The 25265-nt window shown below is 39.3% G+C and overlaps 1 protein-coding gene and 1 long non-coding RNA gene across 2 annotated transcripts in view; one reads left to right on the top strand and one right to left on the bottom strand.

The window, feature by feature from the left end:
* The window catches only part of LOC148091994 (uncharacterized), a 103696-nt gene that overhangs the window by 7991 nt on the left and 70440 nt on the right, over positions 1-25265 (bottom strand). The gene's annotated exons all lie outside the window — the stretch shown is intronic.
* On the top strand, positions 14397-22449 carry LOC148091997 (interferon-induced very large GTPase 1-like). The gene is made up of 3 exons (XM_087822123.1): positions 14397-14673; positions 17626-17720; positions 18679-22449. The coding sequence occupies exons 1-3, from the start codon at positions 14397-14399 to the stop codon at positions 22447-22449; spliced, it is 4143 nt and encodes a 1380-aa protein (XP_087678249.1).

Raw genomic sequence — 25265 nt, 5'->3', positions numbered from 1 at the left:
ATACCCACCCCAATGACTTAAGGAATTAGCCCCTGAGAAATTCATCAGAGCCAAATACTGTTACTCTCAGTGCTGACCACAGCACCTCAGGTATACTCTGATCAGTCACAAGTATATCATTTCATTTTTCTGAATCCTTAGCCAGCAATATTGAAGTTTAAGATCAAAAGAAGCTGGAATGGAGGTCTTAGTTAATGCTATGGGCTAATCATTTGGCAATATATAAATATATCAAATCAATACATTGTACAGCTTAAATTTACACAATGTTACATCTTAAATAAAGCTGGGAAAAAATCAAATGAGCTTTACTCATGTGAAAATCAATAAAGGAGACCTCAACCAAGATTGGAATCAAGGTCTTATAGAGAGAGCTCTCGGGCCCTATCACTCATAGTTTGTTGCACCAAATAGAAAGAGACCTGCTTTGCATCTCCCATAGAGAGCTGTTTCCTACTCTGCGGCCCAGGCAACAACCCAGCCAATGAGAAGCCACTATACATTCCAAAACCCAGCTTCCTCCAATGGGACCTTTTTTACAACATTCCCTCCTAAGCCCATAAAAGAGGGTTCCACTTCTTTGTCTCTTTGGACTTGCCTATGATCCCCAATTAGATCACATGTCCTCAATTGCAATTTCTTATTGCTCCTAAATACACTCATTTTTTTTCTGGATAAATATCTGGCTGGCTGTTTGTTTAAGGTCAACACATAACAGGACCATCCGACTTTGGTTCACATGGAGCTGGTTTTGTATTGAAATCTTAGGATCGTTTAAAGAAATATTATTAACTAATATTAAGTCAGGTTCCTCCAATTCTATGCTTATAAAACTTTTTAAACCTAAGTACAAGTTTACATTTAGCTTGAGTAGGGTGAGAGCTTGAATTCCTCAAGCATCCTTGCACAGATGCTGTCACAGCCCCCTAATGAATCTGGTCTCAGCATCCCGGTTTTATTCAAGTTGACATGATCTTCCACCCTTTTCTTCAATGCTAAAATTTAAAAGAAGGAGGGAAGCAAGAAAGGAGGCTTTAAAATCCAGGAAAAGAGAAGTGGGAAAGAAAACGAGTTAAAAAAATAAGGAAAAGGTAAGAGGAAGAAGAAAGGTATTTCTCTGATAAAATAATACTCAGAAAAAAAATGAAAGATTTTCTCTGTGAGATAAAACATTTTTATGGGCAAGACAGAAAAATCCTCACAGGCTCACCTCAGGCCACCAACAGCCCAATTTTGTATGTTCGGTTTGTGGGACTACCAAAGCCCTGCCCTCAGAACAGAGCCTGGCAGGAATTATGCTGGTGCATCAAGTTCTGAGAATGCAGAATTTTGCAATGAAGAGTTATACAATGAAGCAGTTAAGAACTGGATCCCCTCCACCCAGACCAACAAACTCTGGGTAAAGAATAGCTGGACCTCTGCCTGTTACTTCTCTTACAGCACAGAAAAAGGAATACAAAGAACAGTGGAGGTGATTATAAATGAGAAACAACAAGCCCTCCTGAATGGTTGAGGTGCCAGGAGGTTCTAAATCTTAATTATCAGGGTGATCATTATCTCCCAGCCTTCATTTCCTACCAAGTTTTGGCAAGAAGCCTTCCCTGGAAATTACCGACGCCAAGGAGCAGTTGCAGCTTGCACTGATATGGGCCAAGCTGAAACAGCTCAAACACACACCCACACCATAACTGCTGGGAAAGGAGTGAAGGAGTGATTGAAGTGGAATTGGCATTGAGGGAGATCCAGGGAAACCTGAAGGCACACAACGCATTTATCCAGAACCATTTATAAAAATCCCTATGTTCATGCCTTTCAGAAAGAAGCTCGATGGAGGGGGAGAAGCTATGGAAATGAGAGAGACTCTCCTTTATGCCTTTTCAGAATAAGCAATTGTTGAGGATGCACAGGTGGGAGGTATCATTACAATTATTGAATAATCTGAACCTAATATTAAGGGCTCCCAAGATCATTAGTCTGTTCAGACAGAGAGGTCTTTAGTAAACCATCAAGACAGGTACTGTATCCCAGGCACTAAATCTCAAGATCATGACCTTTCCAATGTATCAAATGCTCAGGTCAAAGACACAATGTTCTTGGAGGCTTGTTTAAAGGATACACACTCCATCCGCTCTTCCCAATAGTATAAAACATCATCCTAAAGACAGCACCTCAAAACTCATCTGTGAGTCAGTTATGAGACTGTTGTTATTTGCTGCACAGTTAACTGGTCCTAGTACTACAATAGCTACAACTCTCCTGAGAGCTTTAAAAAATTTCAAGGACACTAAATTGTAGAAATGTAAGCCTTTCTCGTTTTTCTTTGACTGCTAGAAAAATTAGTGATTAAGTACCTGGGCTCAGCCCTGGCTGGTTTTGCTCAGTGGTTAGAGCATTGGCCCTCAGACTGAAAGGTCTCTGGTTCGATTCTCAGTCAAGAGCATGTACCTAAGCTACAGGTTCAATCCCTGACTCTGCACCTCAGGCAGCCAATCAATGTGACTCTCTCACATCCATGTTTCTCTCTCCCCCTCCTCCCTCCCTTCCATTCTCTCTCAAAAAACCCCACAAACAAACAAACAAACAAAAAAACATGGAAAAAATATCCTCGGGTGAGTATAAAAAAACGAACAAAGAAGAAACTGGGCTCAGAAACCGACTGCCTCAATGTGAATCCCAGTCCCTGGCCTTTTGAATTTAGTCAAGTTACTTCAGCTGAATATGCCTTACTTTCCTTATCTCCCAAATGATGTTATTAATAATACCTACCTCATAGGGCCACTGTGAGGATAAACTGAATTATCTCTACAAAGTCCTTAGAACAGTGAGTGACATAAAAAAAAATTGCTAGCAAATGGTAGCTAGTATTATATTATTACAATTATTATTCTCATAATTTGAATGGAGCTTGTGTCCTACTCAGAGCAAGTGGACATGCCATTGTTCCCTGTATTTTTAGTCTGAGTTTTTAAACCACTTAAGGGGTCTAGCCTCTTGAATGCCCCTTCCAGTGATCCATGCCTCCCACTGTTCACGCCATGTGCAGCCTCCGCCCGCATTATGACTGGGCCTGTGTAAGTAACAGAACACTGTAGGAAGTGACAGTGGATGAACTCTGAGGCTACATCATAAAAGGCCTTAAAGCTTGCACCTGGACTTTTTAAAATTAACATTCTATCTTCAGCCCTGAGATGCTGTGGCAAAGTCCAGCTCTCCTGAAGTTATCATGCTAAGAAGCAGCTCAGGTTAGCTCATGTTGAGAAGCCTCATGGAGGGAAAGAGAGATGACCAGCCAGTCCCCACTGTTACAACCCTTCTTGAGTTCCCACAGATAGTCAAGTCATATATATATATCTACATCCCTAAACATCATGAAGTTATTCTCACACAAATTACAGATTCACAAGCCAAATAAATGACTGTTGTTCTGGGTTGGATTTTTTATGCAGCAATAACTAACTGAAGCACCATTTTCTCTTGTGTCCTTTTGCTTTCCTTTTTATTCTACATTTAATTGGTGTGGTCTTGTAGATAAAATTCTTTTAAAGTTGTCTTAAATTTTCCTTGGAGAAATACAGCATCTAGAAAAAAATAAGTAAATGGAAAAAGAAATATATAAATGAATATTAGATATTTGAAATAAGGCCTTTGATCCCCCTCTCATCCACACGCTCTCTGTCTTATTCAACAATTGATTGAATAGTCTTGAAATTGTGTCATAAATGCCTTATATTTCTTTCTTGATAGGAAATTAGGGAGTGTGGCCCACACATTCAGAGATCAAAGATGGATTAGAGCCATACTCTATAGAATTTGTTTTGCTGTGGGCCCTGCTACATCAGTATACCAACTGATGTCCATAAGAACTTCGCTGAAGCTACTTGGAACTCAAGATTTCAGAAGCAGAAAACAGGTGAGATCTACTCATGATGTGCATGTGTCTCTTCCATAAATCCTTTGATACGTTCCCTCAAATTTTCTCTCCCTCCTTGTTTCATAGATCTGTTAGCTCACCTCAGGGGCCAAAACTGTGCTTGCTGATCATGAAGCTTTCTGCTCTGTTCTGCTCCAGGCTTGTTCTCCCTCTGCTTAGCAATGAGGTTCTGTTCCCTTAGCTCCTTCATTTGGCCAGATAGTATCTCCATTTTGCTGGGTTTTCTCTGTTTGCCAGTCCATGTACATTCTCAGCCTTTCTCTTTTCTTCTCTAAGTTATAGGAAGCTGACTTCTATGAATTGCATCTCTCAGGCTCTCTTACCCTCTAAACAGGAGCAACAGTGAGCTTGGAAAAATGAGAAATCTTTATAATGAAAGATTCCACAAGAGGTGCTGGAGAGGGACTGACAAGCCTCATCCACAGATAAGAACAGGAGACATAAGCTAAAGCGTGTGCTTAAGCAGCAGGTCTTGTTTGACAAACTTGCATCTCACTTTGAAATATGATACTTATTGCTTGAGGCATCAGCTAAAATACGCAAAAATATTGCATAAAAAAATCCTGTAATGATTTCATCAACACACATATATTGAGGGTCTGTTTTATGTAAGACACTGCTATGCTAGCAATTCTATAATAAATAGAATGCAATTCTTACCCTTAAAGAACTCATAATCTGGTGGGAGAAACAGACACGGGAGTGAGCAGCCGCTCCAGTGTGATAAGCCCTCTGTCGAACAAGCACGGTGTGCTTTGGCAGATCAGAGAAGGGCCCACCCCACTAAGAAGGAACTGAAAATTGGGAGTTAACCGTATGAAAAATGGGAGAACAATTCAGAAAAGGGAAAGGAAAGTAAAAAATATGGAATTGTAAAACACAAACTGAAGAACTGCCAGAAGTACCTCTGGATTGAGATAAATGGGCATAGTAAGACATGGGAGTAGAATCTGCAATACAGGAGGGTCCTGTATTACTTTGGAGCTGATGGGAAATAATTGAAGGGTTTTAAGTAGGGAAGTTTTCATTTTTATAATACTCTGAGAAATAAACGTGGACTTGCTCTGGGTAGACAGTTTGATGACAGGAATGAGTGGTTCCATTGAGGGATACATGAGTCAAAGATTCTTAATTTTTCTGTATACAACAGAAGTTGTGAATTCCAGCCTTAAGCTTGATGAATTGGAAAAACAATTTTAACTTGGGATATCTCTCTTTCACCCAGGTTTGTGCCACTGTCCCTAGATCTTACGCCATGCCAATACAACAGGGGCAGGGAAAGTATGCCTTTAGCAGTGATTCCATGGATTTCCAATGAATTGTTCATCTCTATGAGGCTTCCATAACATGTTTGAAAGATGGAAGAAATATTTTGCAAGGCTATTTTTAATCCCATATAACCAGATGTATCACACAGCCATTCCTCTTCAGGGTCTTGCAGCCAGGATGACAAAAATCTAGGTACCTATTTCCTCTTTTATAGGACCTTCACACCTCTTTTACCTCCTGTACCCTCTGCTTTCCCTCTGGGTGAATGTTTCTTTAGTCTGGAAGAAATACATAATATTTCTCTATGATACTTTAATTTACAGCAGGCAATATTCTAAATTTGTATTAAAATGTACAGTTGACCATTGAACAATGTGGGAGTTAGGGATACCAATCCCTCACACAGTAAAAAAATCTGCATATAACTTTGACTCCTCCAAACTTAACTACTAATAGTCTGTTGTTGACCAGAAGCCTTACCTATAATGTGAACAGTTGATTAACATATTTTATAAATGTACTATATACTGTATTCTTACAATAATGTAAGCTAGAGAAAAAATGTTAAGAAAATTTATAAGGAAAAGAAAATACATTTAAAGTATGTATTGAAAAAAATCCATGTATAAGTGGACCCAGGCAGTTTAAACCTGTGTTGTGTGAAGGTCAGCTGTATTTTTTTTATCCAGCTTCATGCTTTTCCTGAGACTGTTATTCATAGATGCAATGAAATCTTTGAATGCAGGTAAGAAGTAGATTGGAAGGAAATACCTGGAGCAAGTAAGTTCACATCTCAAACTATTATCAAATCACATGCTCAGAGGAAGGGCTGCCAGGAAAGCTGGCCAGGGCCCTCCCAATTAACACTCTTAACTACCCTATTTCTGGGGGAGGATTCAGCCACAGTGGTGCAGTGATGCTGGGAACTGAAGACTGAAGAGAAGGGTACAAGATGACTCCAGAACATGGCAGGAAGAAAAGGATTTCTTAAGGTCAGGGCAGAGTTAGTTGGATCTCTCAGCTTCGAGGAAGGTGAAGCACTGGCCATGCCTGTCAGATTCTCCTTGCTGAGGAGTTGAAGGCAGTTGCATCTGTTGGCATCAGGCCCTTTTACAGCAGGCCTGTGGGGCAGACTGCTGCTTAGCAAGTGTGCAGTCACTTTTTACCTGCCAAAACCCTACGATATTATACTTTAAGTGACCAGCTTTGTCAGTCAATATGTACTGTCATTGCTCAGGGTTGCTAGGTCCATTCTGTTCCTGGTGTCCACTGTCTCAAGGATCCAGAAGCATCATCATTACCCAAGGAATGAAACGAATTTTCTTTTTAGCCCTCAGGGTAGAAATGGTGAAGGTTTTCTTTTAAGTTCTTAAAACCAGAATGATATTGCCCATCTGAGGATAAATGGTGCTACTCTCCTGATATCTACAATTCTTAATGAGGCCAGCATCTACAACTTCAAAGTTAAACTTCTGACATATCTCTCCCTCTTGAGGAACCTTTCAGTAGGCTCCCCACTGTAAGAAAAATAACAGTTAACCTTTATTGGTCACTAATTAAGGGCCAAACACTATGCTATGTGATTTACATGATTATTTTATTTAATTTTCAAAGCAACTCTAGGATATAAGTACTGATATTATTCCCATTTCACAAACGAGAAGACCAAGACTTTGAAAAGCTAAGTTGGTTGTCCTAATTCAATTAGCAAATGATCACACAGGGATTTAAACTTAGACCAGTCTGGTTAATAGCCAAAATTTATAAAGAACTCAGACAACTCAACACCAAAAAAAACAAACAACCCCAATTAAAAAGTGGACAGAGGACCTGAATAGGCACTTCTACAAAGAGGACATACAGATGGCCAAGAGACATATGGAAAAATGCTCAACATCATTAATTATCAGAGAAATGTAAATTAAAACCACAATGAGATATCGCCTCATACCTGTCAGAATGGGTATCATCAGTAAATCAACAAACAACAAACGTTGGCAAGGATTTGTAGAAAATCCAAAACAGTAGTTGTGCACTGTTGGTAGGAATGCAGGTTGGTGCTACCAGTATGTAAAACAATGTGGAGTTTCCTCAAAAAATTAAAATATGGAATTGCCTTATGACCCAGTGATTCCACTTCTGAGTATATAACCCAAAGAAACCCAAAACACTAAATTGAAAGAATATATTCACCCCCCTGTTCATTGCAGCATTATTTACAATAGCCAGGCTATGGAAGCAACCCAAGTGCCCATCAATAGACAAGTGGGGAAAAAAGCTGTGGTGCATATATACAATGGAATATTACTCAGCCATAATAAAGAATGAAATCTTACCATTTGTGACAGCATGGATGAACCTAGAGGATATTATGCTAAGTGAAATAAGCCAGACAGAGAGACAAATACCATGTGATTTCATTCATATGTGTAATCTAAAGAACAAAATAAACAAAACAGAAACAGAGGTACAAAGAACAGACTGATGGATGACAGAGGGAAGAGGGGTTGGGGGTCTGGGTGAAAAAGGTGAAGGGATTAAAATGTACGAATTGGTAGTCATGAAATAGTCATGGGGATGTAAAGTATGGCATAGGGAATATAATTAACAGTACTGTAATAACTATATATGGTGCCAGATAGGCACTTGAAATATTGAGGGGGGACACTTTGTAAAGTATATTATTGTTTAATCATTATGCTGTACACCTGAAACTAATACAAAATAATGTTGAATGCAACTGTATTTGAAAAATTAAATTAAAAAAACAACAACTTAGATCAGTCTGTATCCAGTCCATGCTCTTGCTACTAGCTAGGTGGTGAAGATCTTAAATTCCAAAAAATTGGACTTGATTCAATAAATAATGAGATGCACTTGACAAAATTTTAAATCAGGGATAACACTTCTAGCCTTTCCCTGGTCCCCACCTTCCTCTCACAGCAGGTGTGGGCTGGAAATGCCTGTGGAGGTAGTATCACCACACCCCACATTACTTAATCATGTTTAAAAAAAAATTGAACTAGCTCTTTAGAGTTTACAAACTGGCTCCAGAAAGACAGGTAGACTTCTCTCTGCCAGAGCAAACCTCCATGCTCTGGTTGGACTGAATTGGAAGAAGATCTAGGATTCATACTGTGAGTATGCTCTTTCTTCAGGGGCCCATGGTGGAATTAGCTTCTTTTTCCCCTCATATGGGACATGTGACTGAGAGGTTGGGAGGCCCCTGTACTCTTCTTCTACTGTAGTATGTAAGGAAGTCTTCATGATTCTTGTCTTTTCTTTCCTTTTCCATGTCTCCTCTCCCCTTTCTCCCCTCCCCTTCCCTTCTGCTCCTGGTCCCCATCATCTTCTATGGTTCAATTGTGGTCTCTCTCTGGCTCACTCATGTCACTCTCTGTCTTTTTGACTCTGTCTTCTTTGTCTTATAATCTGGTAAGGTCCTGGCTTAAGTGCATGGTTCAGGGCTCTTTGCTCAAATTTAGGAACCCAGGGAGGGAATATTCACCAAGGACTGCAAGGCTGAACTATCCCTGATAATATAAACTCACAAAGATACAAGTGCAACTGCATGCAACTTGGGTCAGTCTGAACTCAACAGGAAATAAACAGTGTGTGGCTGAGGGAAGGTCTCTAGACAGAAGCAGAGACTGGGTTGAACACAGGGCTCAGCCACTAACATGCTGTGTGGAGTGAGCTGATCATAGACTACCTGTAGGTCCTAGATTTCTTATCTGTAAAATGAAAGGGTTGCCTAGACAATATCTAAGGTAATTTCCCATGGAAGTCAGAAACTCCTATAGATTATATAAGAACGCTTTCTATGAGCTCACTGAAGCCTGGGCCCATCTTTGGTTGTCATTGTCATGGGAACTGGGCAAAACTGTGTCCTCTACCTGTACCTATCTTTGTCCTAAAACACAATAGCAAAACACGTCTGTGCTCAGGTCCTCCATCAGACACTGAGCACTTCAGGAATGGGATTTTGTCTCACTAGTCTTTGACTTCCATAACATGCATTGCCTAGCATACACCAGATGTTTACAAATAGCTTTGTATATGTAATGGCGACAGTCAAGGCCAAGGAGGTTCACCGTAGATCTGGATAGTCCAAAGAAAGGTTGTGGAGCCAAAAGAGGATGAGTCGTTTCCTTTATTCAGCTGATGGCTAGGCTGAACAATACACAGGAAACCAACATTCTCTTTCCAGTGGTGGCCAGCCAGGCATAGCCAGGGGGCAAACTGCACCCCGGGGGACAAAACCCCACCTCCGAAAGTCCTGGTCCAGTCTTATAGGAGCCACAACAATAGTGGCTCTTAGCCAAGGATGAGTCAGAGATTAGTCAGCTAACATGGTATCTGTTATGATTATGCTATATCATGTTTACATAACTAGGGCCTTCTGCCAGGAGAAGGTGGCGAGAAAGCCTGTGTGCTTTCACTTCCCCCACAGGATACATACTGAATGAATTAATTAAATTGGTTGAATGAATGACAATTGCTGTATCCTCTGGACTCCCACACCACATAAAATAACTGTAATCATATTTGTGGCATCATTGTGTTTGCCATTTTTCATAAATCTCCTAAGGATAGCAAAATTATCTCATTTCTCTCTCATTTCTCATCAGCTGCCATAGCACCATAAAATATACTCAAAAAGTGATTATTTAAATAAATAAGATCATGAACATTCCTCCTTGGTAGAGCCTACCCAGGGTTCCTGAGAGCCTGGGAAACTAAGGTGGTAGGGGAGCACATAGGGATCATATTGGGATCTGTTTGTACCCAATATGAAAGCACTGTATTTCAATATTTAACAGCTGATAAGGTCATCCCACAACCCAACAGCTGAATATCAGCTTTGCATAAATAGGGTTGTTGGCCTGCTAATGTTTGCTTAACATATTTTCCCTGAATGATTTTACCTATTTTTATGGCTTTGACTAGTATCTATATGCTGATGATTTCTTAATCTAAATCATCAGCCCAGGCAGGTTTCTGAAATGCAGGACTGTGTAACCAGCTTAATAGCAAGCATCTCCAGTAGGATGTTGATGTGGTCGTTAAGGTCAGTGGTTCTAGAACCAGGCTGTCACAGAACTTTGAACAAGTTACATCTTTGATTTATTACTTACAAAATAGTTGCCTCTTAGGATTGTTATAAATAACAAATTAAACAACACATGTAAATTAATTAGAAGAGTTCTTGGAAAATAGAAAGCATCATGTTCACCATTATATTAATCTCAATTTCAATGTATCAAAACTAAATCAATCTTCCTCTACCCCCAGATCTGCCATTTACTTTGTAGTCTCCTATCTCAGCAAATTACCCAGTGAGGGCCCTAGCCTACATGGCTCAGTGGTCAAAATGTCGACCCACATACCAAAGGGTCAAGGGTTTGTTTCCCAGTCAAGGACACGTACCTGGGTTGCAGGTTTGATCCCCGACCCCAGTGTGGGAGGCAACCAACGGATGTATCAAATCTATGTTTTCTCTCTCTCTCTCTCTCTCCTACCTTCTGCTCTTTCTAATAATCAATGGGGAAAAAGCTACCCAGTTCAGTATAAACCTAAGAACCACCTCAAGATGCCCATTTCCACAAAAAATAAAAAAAGCCCTGCTCACTAGAGTATATGCATTTGTCAAAACCCATCTAATTGTATTCTTAACATTTGTACATACTCTTGTATGTAAATTTCCCCCTTCCATTAAGAGACTATAAACAAACAAACAAAAAATCTTGCTGTTTTAAATCTTTAAATAGGGTTTTGATTCTATATCTTTTTCTCTGACTTTCCTAACAGAGCTCTATCTCTGACCCTCACCATTTCCTACTTGGATCAAAACATTAGTTCTCTTTCTGTGTGTGTGTCTCTCTCTCCCTGGCAATTTTTTTTTTTTTTTTTTTACCTCTGTGATAAGCTACATAATGTCCCTCCCCAAAATATATTTATGTTCTAATTCCTGGAGTCTGTAAACTTTGCCTGATAGGGCAAAAGGGACTTGGCAATGGTAATTAAGTTAAGGACTTTGGCATGGGGAGATTATCCTGAATTATCCAAGAAGGTCCTAACAGTGATCACAAAAGAGAAAGGCAGGTAGATTTTTTACTATAAAAGAGGAGATAGCAATGTGACCACAGAAATAGAAACTGGAATAAGGCCACAAGGCAAGGAGTGCCAGCAGGAGCTAGAGGAGGTAAGGAATAGATTCTTCCCTGGAGCTGGTTCCAGAAGGAACCAATCCTGTTAGCACCTCAATTTTAGCCCCAGAAGACTCATTGTAGACTTCTGGTCTCCAGAACTATAATATAATAATTAATATAATGTTTTTTATTGTTTTAAGCCACTAAGTTTATGATAATTTTTTATAGCAGCAATGGGAAAGTAATACAATCTCCTTCATCAAAAATATCTTCCTCTCTACTGGATCATTCCTATCAAATGTCTTGATATTACCAAACCTAAAACAAACACATAAACTAAACTTTCTTAAGCACATGGTCCATTCCTGTGATAGCCCTTTTCCTCTGCTATATTAAGAGCAAAAAGAGATTAAAAGATTTAGCTGACTCTCCTCAGCTCAAACTTTCTTTCTACCCACTTCTGTTGGGCTTTTCTTCCACCTAGGGAGATGACTTTTGTCAAGGTCATCAATGGCTTTCGTCTTAGAAGACACAATGATCAGTTTTTTTAAATCTTTATCCCCCTCGCCTCTCAGAAGCATTTAACATGGTTACTACACCTTCTTTTTTGACATGCTTTCTTCTCCAGGCTTCAGGAATCCCGAATGTATCTCATTCCCGCCCCCCTCCTCCATGGATGCTTCTTTTTAGTCTCCTTTACCTCTCTCCTAAATGTTGCTCACCTCCAGGGTCCTTCTTTCTTCTCTATACTTTCTCCCTAGCCAAGCTTACCAGTCCCATGCCTTTAAATACTATGTGCAGATGGTTCTCTAATCAATATCTAAACTGGACCTATCCTGTAAAAGGTATGCCCCAGTTTAGTCTACTTACCACATCCACTCACCTGCCTCATTGGTATTACAAATTAAATATGACCCAAATCTGCCTATGTTTTAAACTTTGACCATATCAAAGCATGACCCCATCTTCAATCTATATGCTCAAAGTGCTAGAAATCAGCTTTCTTAATTTTCAACCTCTGCATAACAGATTACCATAAAACTTAGCCGCTTAAAACAACACCAGTTTATTACTTCACAGTTTCCACCGGCCATGAGTCAGGTTTGAGTTAGTTACGTTCTTTGCTCAAGATTTCAAAAGGATGCAATCAAAGCTGTTGGCCATGCTGAAATTCTCATCTGGAGCCCAGGGTCCTCTTCCAAGTTGTTAGCAGAATTCAACTTCTTGCAGCTGCAGGACTGAAGTCCCCGTTTTCTTACTGGCTATCAGCCTGGGATCACTCCCAGTGTCTAGGCACATGGCCCACACGGGCAGTTTGCCACATGCTCTCTTCCAGATCAGTAGGAGCACACTTGCTGCTTCTCGTCTGTTTTAAGAGCTCACCCGATTAAGCCAGGCCCATCAGGATAGCCTCCCTTTTGCCACATAAGACAACATAGTCACAAAAGTGATATCCCATATTTATAGGTTCAGCACACACTAAAGGGATTGAACAAGGCATGTAAGCCAGAGGGGGGTACATCTGAGATTCCTGCCTGCTATATCACCCTCGAGTTTTCACTTTCCTTCACACCCTTAACAAATCCATCAATAATCCTAGCTGGCTTTGCCTATTAGATAAACCCTGAATATGGCCTTTGCTCATTACCCTCCTCGCTAAAACCTTAGTCCAAGCCGCCATCTTCTTTAGACCATTGTAACGGTCTAAAGCTGCTACCACTGCCTCCTTCCAGTTAATTTCTATTCTCCATGCTCATCCAAGTAACACAATGATCTTCCTAAAACTCAATCAGTTAATGTCATTCTCATGCTTAAATGTTAAAATTCTCTAATAGCTTTTTTTGGTAAAAATAAATGAGATAAAGCGTGCAAAGCAACCAGCCCATGGTGTGAATGATGTTCGATACATATTAGTTGCCCATTTAATTAATAGTGTTTTCTAACAAAGGAAATTAAAGTACATAGATAAGTATAATTACAAGACAAAATAGAAGTGTCATAAGTATTGTTGAAAGTTAGGTAGCATTATATCTTTTGGAGAAAACCAAAACACACCTTGGAAAGGAAATGACATTTTATAGTAACTTCAAGAATAGTCCATATCTAAACTGGACCCATCCTAAAATGCCTCCCAACCTACCTAACACATACAAGTAATGGAAGTACAAATGTCTTCAATTCTCTGTTAAAATTTCATTGACTATCCCTGTCCATAATGCACTTACTTTTTTTTATTTGTCTGTCAATTTTGAGAGAGAGAAACATCGGTTTGTCGTTCCACTTGTTTACGCATTCATTGATTGAGTCTTGTATGTCCCATGTGCCCAGCCTGGATATTGATTCTGCAACCTTGGCATAGTAGGATGACGCTCTTACCAACTGAGCTACCCAGCCAGGGCTGCACTTTTTTTTTTCTACCTACTGAATAACAACATAGCTACCTTTCTTCTTTCTTTTTTCAGCATAACACAAACCTCCATAAGACCCCATCTCATCCTATTCCTCACAAACAGACATCACCTCATAGAGACTCTTGGGAATTCCAGCAGTGGAGCACAATTGTGGGGAGTAAAAGGGCAAGATAAGTAGCCCCAAAGTTTTGAGGAATATCCTGTATGTAAGTATTACCAGCCCTGGCTGGTGTTTCTCAGTGGTTACAGCATTGGCCCATGCACCGATGGGTCACAGGTTCTATTTCTGGTCAGTGTACCTGGATTGCAGCTTTCATCTCTGGCTCCAGTAGAGGCGTGTATAGGAGGCAACCAATAGATACGTCTCTTCTGCGTTGATGTTTCTCTCTCCCTCCCTCCTTCCCTTCCACTCTCTCTAAAACTCAATGGAAAAAATATCCTCAGGTGAGGATTCACAATAACAGCAAAAAAGAATATGTATTAACAGCTCATATTTTCTACTTCTTTGCCTCACTTCTCTCAAACTATTTGCCTCATGCGTGTTTCCCATCATTCCTGTGATTATCCCAACCATCTCTCCATTTCAGGTCATAACTGCAGGGTCATCAGTTTCCCAGCATTTAGCTGCACAGAATGGAAAGCAAGTTGAAGGCAACTCTTCTTTACATCCTTGAGGAACTTTTAGAGGAGGAGTTCCTAAAGTTCAAGTTCCAACTCTCAAGCATAGCTCTTGCTGAGGGATACCACTACATGCCTCGGAGCACTCTCCACCAAGCATCCCCAGTGAAACTTGCTGACCTATTGATACAGTTCTACGGGGACGAATACTCCAAGACCGTGACCCAGGAGGTCCTGAAAGCCATAAACCAACATAACCTAGCCGAGAAGTTCTGTCAGGCAGTGGAAAAATGTGAGTCTACACCTAACCTATCCATCGGTTTGCTGGATGTGACTCAAGACTTTCCCTGAAATCTTCATATCTTAATTAATTGAATACAAACATTGAGAGCATAAAATATAAAAAGGACCGTGTGTTATGGTGCTTTTAAAAATTATTTATTGAGATAAAATTCACATCTAAAGTTCTAACTGAATGAAGTATGGTAATTTTAAAATCTTAATTCATAGGAGAGAGTTTTATCACTCTAAAATAGATTTTAAATGTATGTTTTCAATTTGTTTAAAAGATAATTCATGAATGTAGCTAAAAATTAAAGCATAACCTTGACCCTTTTCTCACAAAATAACCCCTTTGAACTCAATTTTCTTTTCTTTTTAATCCTCACCAGAGGATATGTTTTCATTGATTTTAGAGAGAGAGGAGGAGAGGGGAAAAGAGAGAGAGAGAGAGAAACACAGATGTGAGATATAAACATTGATCAGTTGCCTCCCATATGTGTCCCCAGTGGGGATCTGTATATTGCAGTGTGCACCCACTGTCCAAAGTCAAATCATCTTCTATCACCATATATTTGACTCTCTTTACACTTTACTACCCACCCTTTCCTCTGGTAACCACTGTACTATTTATTGTCTGTGTCTATGAGTTTGTTTTTTGTTTTTCTTGTTTGTTCATTGTTGCTTTCAGTTTTACATCCTACATATGAGTGAAATCATATGGTTCTTAACTTTTTCTGTCTGACTTATTTCACTTAGCATGATATTCTCAAGGTCCATCCATCACCCTAACTGGTGTGGCTCAGCAGGTTGGAGTGTAGCACACTGAAAGGTGACGGGTTTGATTCCCAGTCAGAGCACATATCCAGGTTGTGGGTTTGATCCCTGGTCAGTGCGCATGGGAGACGCAACCAATCAATGTTTCATTCTCACATTGATGTTTCTTTCTCTCCCCCTCCCTCCCCCTTCTTCTATCTCTAAAAGAAAAAAAAAAAATCAATAAAAGCATGTCTTTGGGTGAAGATTAATTTTTTTTTTTAAAGTTTTTAAAAAAAAATCCATCATGTTGTCGTAAATGGCAGTATTTCATCTTTTTTTATGGCTGAGTAGTATTTCATTGTATATATTTACCACATCTTATTTATCCAATCATCTATTGAAGGAAAATTTGGTTGTTTCCATGTCTTGGCCATTGTGAATGATGTTGCAGTGAACATAAGGGTGCATATATATTTGTGAAGCCCCTCTTCTGGGCATCAACCCCCAAAATTTGAAAACATTTATTCGTAAAAATCAATTTTTCTTATTATGGTGACTGCCATATCTCTAGATAGCATGTTTTCACCATTCTTCAATAGGTTCATCAATATCAGATCCATTAGTTCCTTTAGTTTATCAATATTGATATCATTATCAACACAACTCATTGCTATCCCACAATAATAGGCCAGTATTTTGATCAATTATGCCACCTCTCGCTTCCCCACTCCCTCTCTTCCAGATAGATTTATGGCAGTATTTTTAGTTTATATATGGGTTACATTTTAATTTTATTTTTTAAGCTTTTTAACTTGGTCCATTATGAGAGACAGCATCTTGAAACTCCCCCAAATACTTTTAGTTTTACATAGGCAAGTTGAAAATTTTCACTTTCTTAGAATCATAATAAAAATCTTCCAACTTTTATTTAGAGTTTATTTCTAAAAGTTGAAATTCAGTTATTTAGCCCAGACGGGCATGGCTCAGCGATTGAGTGTCAACCTAGGATCCAGGCGATCGGGGTTCGATTCCCAATCAGGGCACATGCCCGGGCTGTGGGCTTGATCCCCAGTTGGGGGCGTGCAGGAGGCAGCCGATCAATGACTCTCTATCATTGATGTTTCTACCTCTCTCTCTCCCTCTCCTTTCTCTCTCTGAAATCAATAAAGATATATTTTTTTTAAAAAAGAAAATCAGTTATTTATACTATTACACATATGTAAATTTCAGTCATAACAAAATCAGAGTTCAATTATATTATTTTGTTTTTACTTTTGCTTTCATAAAAATTTCTCTTTTTTTTTTTTTTTTGCATTGTGTATATTCATCACATCCTTATGTTCTTCCAATATCTCAAATATCCTATCAAGTTAATGGACTCCTCTATTCACCCATTTGCTCCTTAATTTCCTCCTGGAGCCTTTCTAAGAAACGGTATGTAGACAGTAAACTTTCCAGGTTGTTACTTCCTGGAAATAACTTGTAGTCTCTTCTCAAACTAGGAAGGTAACTGGTTTGAGGTTGAAAACTCTTTTACCTTATTATTTTTGAAAGAATTATGCAATTGTCTTCTGTTACTTACTGATAATAAGTCAGATGCCAACCTAATTATCCTTTTTTTGTTAGTGGTCTGTTAGCCCCCCTGCCCCTGCCCCTGCCCCTGCCCCTGCCCCAGATGGTGTAAGGGTCTTTATGTTTGATTTTCTAAAATGTGTAGTGATGGCCCGGCAGGCATGGCTCAGCGGTTGAACATCGGCCTAAGATCCAGGAGATTGAGGTTCGATCCCCAGTCAGGGACTTGCAGAAGGCAGCCGATCAATGACAACTCTCTCATCATTGATGTCCCTCTCTCCCTCCCTCTCCTTTCCTCTCTATGAAATCAATAAAGATATATTTTAAAACAAAATAAAACGTATAGTGATGTAGAGTATTTTTTCCTATTTCTTATGCTGGAAAATTTCACAGGCCTTTTTGCTATGAAGACTAATGTTCTTTAGCTCTATCACTGGCGATGGTGAAGGTTGAGAGTCTTAGTCACAAATTAATCTACTTAGCTACAAAATAAATATGCCCACAAACCTGTCATTCTGATGCTCCAACCTTGGTCATTAGCTAGTAGGGAAGAGGCTAAGCTTCGACAACACTACAATTCTGACTCCACGTTTTAATAATCATGAGAATAATAAACCTTGTTTTCCCTCCAAAGCTGGATCTTCCACTGATAAAGCTGCAAAAAAGACAAAGAAGAGGAAGCAAGAGAATGAAACAGGACCAGATGGAGATAATAATGGATTGTCAAAGGTTTGTAATCACTTCAGGGGCAGATACTTTGGCCCTGGAAGAGGGAGGAGCTTCCAGGCCATGGAATCCTTAAAATCTCAGAGGCTTACTGGCTTCCATATCCTATGGTCTAGCACATTCATTCCACATTAGTACCAATGTGCCTACAAGGTGTCTCGGAGAAGCGCAAGATCCCAGAGAGGCCTGAATATGAATCCTGTCACTTCAGTGTAACCACAGGCATTTGCTTGATTTTAATGAGCCATTCTTCTCCAAAATGGGAATAATAATAATAATTAATAGGAAGAATGGGGCATTATGGAAATTGATGGTTACTAAAAAAGAATAAATCCATTTTCTTTTCCACTTTCCTCACTACCTTCATTTTCTGCTTCTGCCCATACATACTAGATTACTTTTGTTTCCTATGTATACTCAAACTTCAGGCATCTTTTCCTGGGCTTCATGTTCTCATTTTCTAGGATACCTCCACCCACCTACTACTTTGTCTGAGAAAATGCCATTCATTCAAAAATATAGCATGTGCAAAGTGGTAATTGTCTTTCTATTTCTTTTTAAATTATCTCTTCCTATCCCCCTTCCATGAGTATATGTTACATCAGTTTGGTAAAGCCTGTCCTCACTTTGCATTCCAAGAAAGTCTAACCACTTCTTCAAACATGTTGCGGGTGCATTTTGAACTTGCCACCATTTATTTATGTCCTCAGACTTTCATTATAGTGCCGTATAATTAACTACTTATTTTTTTATGTCTCTCATAGTTAAGTTTTAAGCTCTTCAGTGTGGGACCATGTATTATACTTCATCTCTTTGTCAGTCCATTACCTAAAACTTAGAAGGACTGTATTTATTTTTGGAAAACTAATGAATATATTCATGCATTCATAATTAATAAGCTCTATCAAGTTTTTGTTATGGAGAGGCAATGGTCATTATCATTCTCTCTATTTCTTTCTAGAAATTTAGAAACATGTTTAACAAAAAGAAAACACCCAATGAATCTGCTTCTTGTTCCAGAGATCTTCCATCAAGCCACAATAAGGAAGAAAAAGCCCCAAATCAACACTTTCTTGACTTACTCAGGCGGCTTAATCTGGAAAATTATTATCCCAAGAAAATGACCAAAGTCAATATTCTTTTGATCAATAAGACCTCTCTCCATGACACTCAACCAAGTGTTGAGGGGGAGCTACCATTTTGTTTTCTAGAGAAACTTCTGGTATTAGATTATCATTTGCGGTACGTTGTTTACAGAGGCAATACAGATACAATACCTACTGGGCCCCAGGCACTTAAAACCACGGAACTAGAAAGAACATTTGAAAACTTTTTCTTTATCAAGAAAACACAATCGACTATGACACAAACTTGCATCCACCCAATGGACATACAAATGGCAATTTTCCACTGTGCAGATGACTTTACAAGACAGTATATTTTAACCAAACTTTCCATTTGTCAATTTGCTCTCCCACTTTTGGTGCCCAATCCTTGCAAATCCCAAATTGAATTTCCTCTTTGGTCTCTCAGGCAAATCAGGAGGAGCTGGAGAGAAGTGGAAAAAATAGGATGGGAAAAAAAAATTAAAAATTATAATAACCAGCTGATCAGTTGGCAACCTACACACATTGTATCTTTCATAAGAGTTGGAAATTACGTTTCTACTTCCAAATCACAGATTTTAAATTCACTCCTGAGTAAAGGCAAACATGACCATTTTTTCCACCATCATCCTAGGGAAGACAATAATAGATGTCTATTGACAGGGGGTATGGTGGAAATCTGCTGGTTTTGCCCGGGTGGGAGAGCAGAGGACAGATTTGAAAACTGTATTGCCTTCACCAACCTCCATGGAAATGCTGAAATGCATGAGAGGCAAGTTAGGTTCCTACAAGAGGTATCTTCAGTCACTGTCATTCTCTTGTCAACTTCTGGTTTTGACAAAATGAATAGCTCCCTTCTACTTGAATTTTGGAATTCACCCAAACCTCTCATCTGTTTGTTTGAAAATGTTGAAAATATTATGGATGAGAACTCTGTTCACAAAGTGAGAATTGGGATCAAGGACCTGAATAAGATAGAATTAGCTGATAAAATTACAGTTACGTTAACACAGTTGCTGAAGAAGACTGGATCTCCTCACAGCTTGAGTGACTGGGCCAGCATTGCTAGGAAGTATGAATTTATTATTGATGAGAACCAAGGAGCCTGCAAAGAAGCAGAAAAAAAAACTAATATCCTTATGGACATCTTGAGAAAAATGAAATTATCTGAGATAAAAGAAAAGTTACTACCTCTTCAGGGAGATCTATGGCATGATTGGTGTAAGAAAGATAAGGAACTTCATCGGCTGAGAGAAAAAGGAAATAGGAGCATTGAAAAATACAAGAATGAGCTTGAGAAGGAAAAGCAGAAAATACGATGTGAACAGTATCACAAAGTTATTAACCTTAGCGACTGGATGAAGTCCTTCCTTGAAAGTCTTCAGTCACACCCAGAGACCCACACGGAGCTCTACTTTCTGCAGGGGCTGAGCATGTTAATAGAGCAACTAACCACCGGAGAGTTAGAAAACCTCCGCCAGAGGCACAGTTTCCTGTTGGCTCAGGTGAGAACAGAGAAAGAGAAGCAGTCGAAGAGGGACTCCCTTAGACGCTGGGAGGCTGAGCTGAGTGCTGTCAGCAAAGAGATCAGTGACTCCACCCTGGGAGTTGAACATCTCCTGAGAGAAGTTGGCCAGATCTATGAAGCTCTAGAAGAAGCTTCCTCCCAAACAAATACACTGTTTCTCTCCCTTCCCCAAATGGTTGCCGACCTGATGATATCTGGTGTTCCCATTGAGCTGATGGATGGGGATGCTTCATATGTGCCCCTGAAGTGGGTGGCAGCTGTTTTTGATAAGGTCTCTGAGAAACTTGGAGACAAACGGGTATTTGTTCTCTCTGTCCTGGGCCTGCAGAGCTCAGGAAAGTCCACTCTGCTGAATGCAATGTTTGGGCTGCAGTTCAGTTTCAGTGCTGGGAGATGTACCTGGGGGGTCTATATGCAGCTCCTGAAGGTGGAAGAGATGCTCAGGGAAGAGCTGGGCTTTGATTTTGTGCTTGTTGTAGATACAGAAGGACTTCGGGCCTCAGAGCTCATTAACAAAGCACAGAATGAAGAAAACGAGTTGGCAACCTTTGTCATTGGGCTTGGGAACTTAACTCTAATCAATATTTTTGGGAAGGATCTATCAGAAATACAAGATATTCTGCAAATTGCCATCCATGCTTTTCTCAGGATGAAACAACCGAATATCTCCCCAAGATGCCTGTTTGTTCATCAGAACATAGGAGAAATTATAGATACAAATCAAAGCATGGAAAGGCGAAGGTGGCTGCAAGAGAGACTGGATGAAATGGCTCTTGCTGCAGCCAAACATGAACAGTGCTCAGATGTATCTCACTTCAGTGATGTCATTAAGTTTGATGTCAAGACCCATATCCATTACTTTGCTCACCTCTGGGAAGGTTCTCCCCCCATGGCTCCTCCTAATCCCTGCTATAGCCACAATGTTCAAAAGCTGAAAAACAGGATTCTTAAGCATGCCAAAGAAGAATCCAGGGGAAGTATTTTGAAGATATCAGAACTTAAAGTCCGAATATGGGATTTATGGAGGGCCTTAGTGAATGAGAACTTCATTTTCAGGTTCAAGAACACCCGGGAGGTCTTGGCTATGAATAAATTGGTGACCATGTACAACAGGTGGGCCTGGGAGCTGAGAAGTCATGTGCTAGACTTGAATAATCAGCTGGCCAAACAGATTCAGAATGGAGAAGCTGAGGAGATCAAGAGAAGTTTGATTGACCATCAAGTTGTGGAAAAACATGAAGCCATTAAGCAAGAACTTAAAAGGTATTTTCGAGAAGACAGAGATACAGATATGTTAGCTCAGTGGAAGGAACAATTTGAAGATGATCTGAAGAATCTTAAAGAGCAGCTTACAGCAGAAACTATGAGAAAATGTGAGGATTTACTTAGCGGAAAGAAAATACAAGACCTTTGGAAGGAACATAAAGTAAAATTTGAACATAAGTTATTAGAAAAAATCGAGGGGATGGCTGTGTCCTCCACTGGGAAAGAGCTCCATGACGAGAAGCTGAGAGATCTGTTCAACAAGATCTGGTCAGAGAACATCTCCAGTCTATTGCCTCCTACGCTCCCATCTGCTGAGGATCCTGATATCGACATCGAGCTAGAGAACATTCTCCTGGAGCAGTTTAAACAGCATCCCCATATCGTGAACAAAATTAGGTATCGTGATACACAGAAAACATTTTGTATCAATTACTCCAAACATGTTATAACCTCTCAAAAGTTCCAAGTATATGGATCCTCTGTGGAAGAATTTGAAAAAGAGATCATAAACAAGACAACAGCTCAAATTATAAAATTAGTTAAAGAAATCATACACAAAAGAGAACAACTGAATGAGGGTTACAGTTCTAGTTACTTCCATGAAATTCTGCAGGTGATTCATAATGAGGCTGAGGCTGCATCTCAAGGAGCCAGATTCATGCTGACAAACAGATATAAGCTAGAACTTGCCCTAGAGCTACTCCAAGAGGCAGCAAACAGTTTTAAAAAGATGTGCATCACATTCAAGAAAGCAAACAACCCTGTCCTGTACCTAGAAAGTAAAAGAGAGGAATTTTTTACCAATTTTAAGTTGCCCTACAAAAACCATTAAAATATTGATTTCCTTTGGTGCAAAGAGTTTCTGCTACCTTGTTAATTGGGACAAATACTCAAAAAGCTTATCAGATCCTCACCTAGCTTTTCTCTTCACTGTTGCATTGCTTTCTGTAATGAGCAGTTTATTTGTAACCCAGATAATTGAATTCAACCAATTAAACACTGTATTTTACATATCCTCTGGGAGTTTTAGAATTAGTAGGTGCCTGTGTAAATAAATTTCCAAACTAAAGTTTTTTAAAAGTTTAAATTGAAAAATTATCAGAACTAACACAAAACATATAGTTCACTTTTTTACTATCTCAAGTAATACAAAATTATACAGCAAAAAATAAAAATAAAAATTTTAAAACCAAGAATATATTGGACTTCTTTTCTTCCTCTTTCCCTTCCTCCCTTCCTTGATATACCCCTTTCTATATTGCTTAATTATCTATTGGATCCTTGCTATTTGCCAGGAATTCTGCCAAGTGTTGGGCATTTAGAGCAATATAAGACAAGGCCTCTGGGTATTGCATAAATGAGCAAAGAAACTCTCTTTATATTGGCCTTTAGGTTGTTTATTTCTTCTCAGCAGCCTGGGACCCATTAGAGTAAAAGCCCTCAAGTGCCAAATTCAAAATTTCACACACAATACTTCCCTGCTTTGCACACTTTGCAAAACTGATGCCACAGAAAGATAAACTTCAGGACTGCAGAGACCCCAAGCTGTGGCTGTCCTTTGGAGCTCTATGATTGAAAGACTCCCTACTGAATTGTGGGTCCATCTTTGACCACCTGGGAGTTCCCTTGTCTATTTCCCCTTCTGAGTGGCTGCCACTTTTGGGTGGTCTCATGCTATGACAGACTTCCCCCCCTTCTCCAAGGTGCAAACCTGTCATTCAACCAAATAAAACTAATGTTCTACTGTCATCTTGTAGTCATGTCTTTTACCTTGCTCAGCCCTAAATTCCCATTCTAATTGGGCATGCCAGATGGGAAACTTTTGAATCACCTAAGCTTAGTTAAGGAGTTAATTTAAAATAATACAGGGCACTGGGGGGGGGGGGGGGGGGTATCAAGAAAGTTGAACTCAGGATATGTTGCATGCAGGGACCTAATCAGGAGACAGCTTATTGTTGCAGCCTTCTAACATTATTCAGTATTACAAATAAAAAATGACTAGACTACTTGTTGACTCAAACATCCCCATTTCTAGATTTTATATAATAAATAAGATAAAATAGATAATCTTCACCTTTTTAAACCTTATAATCTTTATCTTTTGGATATAACTTGGTAGAAAGGCAGCTGTCTCTGATTCCAAGTTTGAAAGTATGTTTTCTTCTCAGAGATTCTCTGATATTTTATCAATTAGTAGTGAAGGAAAGAACAGAACGATCTGTGTTCACTCAAATACATTCTATTTTCTGCCCAGGGCAAAATCCCTAATGACAGTCAAAGTCAGCTTATTTCTGGAAATTGAAGAAGAAACAGAATATTTGCATAAATTAACAGGGAGGAAGCCACGCAAGATATGTGGGCATTTGTGTAAGACTGTTTTTGAATCTGTGGACATTTTATCCATTAAATGATTCAAATGATCAAGACAACAAACATTACTTGTGGCTCTACAGTAGTTTCACTCTGGGGAAATGAGAAGCGGGGTCCAGCCCTCTGTCTGCCCCCAGCACAGAGGGAGAACAAAAACAAATCACAAACATGTAATTGAGCCCAAAATGGTGAAGAAATGCCTGGAAGACTCAGAGCAAGCTGTGAGATCTCTTCCTTCTGGAGGGTCACAGGAGTTCAAATTACACATCGAAGAATAGGGATCTGTGTGATGCCTTTCTTTCTGCCCAAATTTGGTCTTCAGAATTACAACCTCATTTGAGTGTAGACTATGTTATGAAGCATAAAATGAGTGATTTACCTGCATTAACTCATAATTTCATGTAGATGAAGTCTAAAACTCAGAAATAATAAAGCTGAATATGTCTGACTTAAAAATTCTTTTATTTTTCTTACCATTGATGATGCCACACTAAAAGAGAAGGAAACAGAAAGTAAGGCACAACTGTTTAGCGAGGCCCTGTGGTAGGCCCATTGAACTCATTCTATTTCCTTTAGTAAAACCATTTGGGCACTATTATCCCACAGTTGCATAAATTTCGATACAGAGAAGGAGAAAGAGAAAAACCATCAATCGATTCAGCAATTATTTCCTGAACACTTGTGATAGTCCAAGAACTCTGCGAACTGCCAGCAGGATAAAAATGAATAGGAGAGCATCCCTCCCTTAGTGGGGGAGGCCAGTGGAAGACAGATAAACAGTAGTTACCGAAAAGATCATGCAGCCCCTTACAAAGTTATTGACAGGATGATGTGAGCTCAGAGAGAGAAAGACTAGAGGTAGTTCCCTACAGGTGGATCTTTGGCAAGAGGAGATACTAAACACTATATTCAGAATTCATAGGAGAATTGGACCCAATAATAATAAAAATCATCTGAAATAATAACTTTATAAAAATGTCTATAAAATAGCAATTTAAAAATTAATAATAATGGAAAAATTGCCCACATTTTATGCTATATTACATTTATTTACAGAGCAGCAGCAGTTAAAATGGTATGCTACTAGGCCAGAAATACAAGGATCAAAGGAATCAATGAAAAAATCATAACCAGGAATGTGATACAAGATAAAGGTAGCATTTCATGTAAGTACAGAGAGGCTGCGTATTCAACAAATGTGATTGGGAGGAAAACGGCATATCATTCAGATAAATATTTGTTAGGTCATTACCATATACTTTACATAAAATAAAAATC

Source organism: Miniopterus natalensis, chromosome 11, assembly GCF_054644295.1.
Source record: "Miniopterus natalensis isolate mMinNat1 chromosome 11, mMinNat1.hap1, whole genome shotgun sequence".
NCBI classification, from domain to species: Eukaryota; Metazoa; Chordata; class Mammalia; order Chiroptera; family Miniopteridae; genus Miniopterus; species Miniopterus natalensis.
This window is presented reverse-complemented; position numbering and strand designations above follow the sequence as displayed.

Coding starts and splice junctions, on each gene's coding strand:
- LOC148091997 (XM_087822123.1), top strand. CDS start 14,397: ATGGAAAGCAAGTTGAAGGCAACTCTTCTTTACATCCTTGAGGAACTT. Junction 14,674..17,625: donor CTGTCAGGCAGTGGAAAAAT/GTGAGTCTACAC, acceptor TTCCCTCCAAAG/CTGGATCTTCCACTGATAAA. Junction 17,721..18,678: donor ATAATAATGGATTGTCAAAG/GTTTGTAATCAC, acceptor ATTTCTTTCTAG/AAATTTAGAAACATGTTTAA.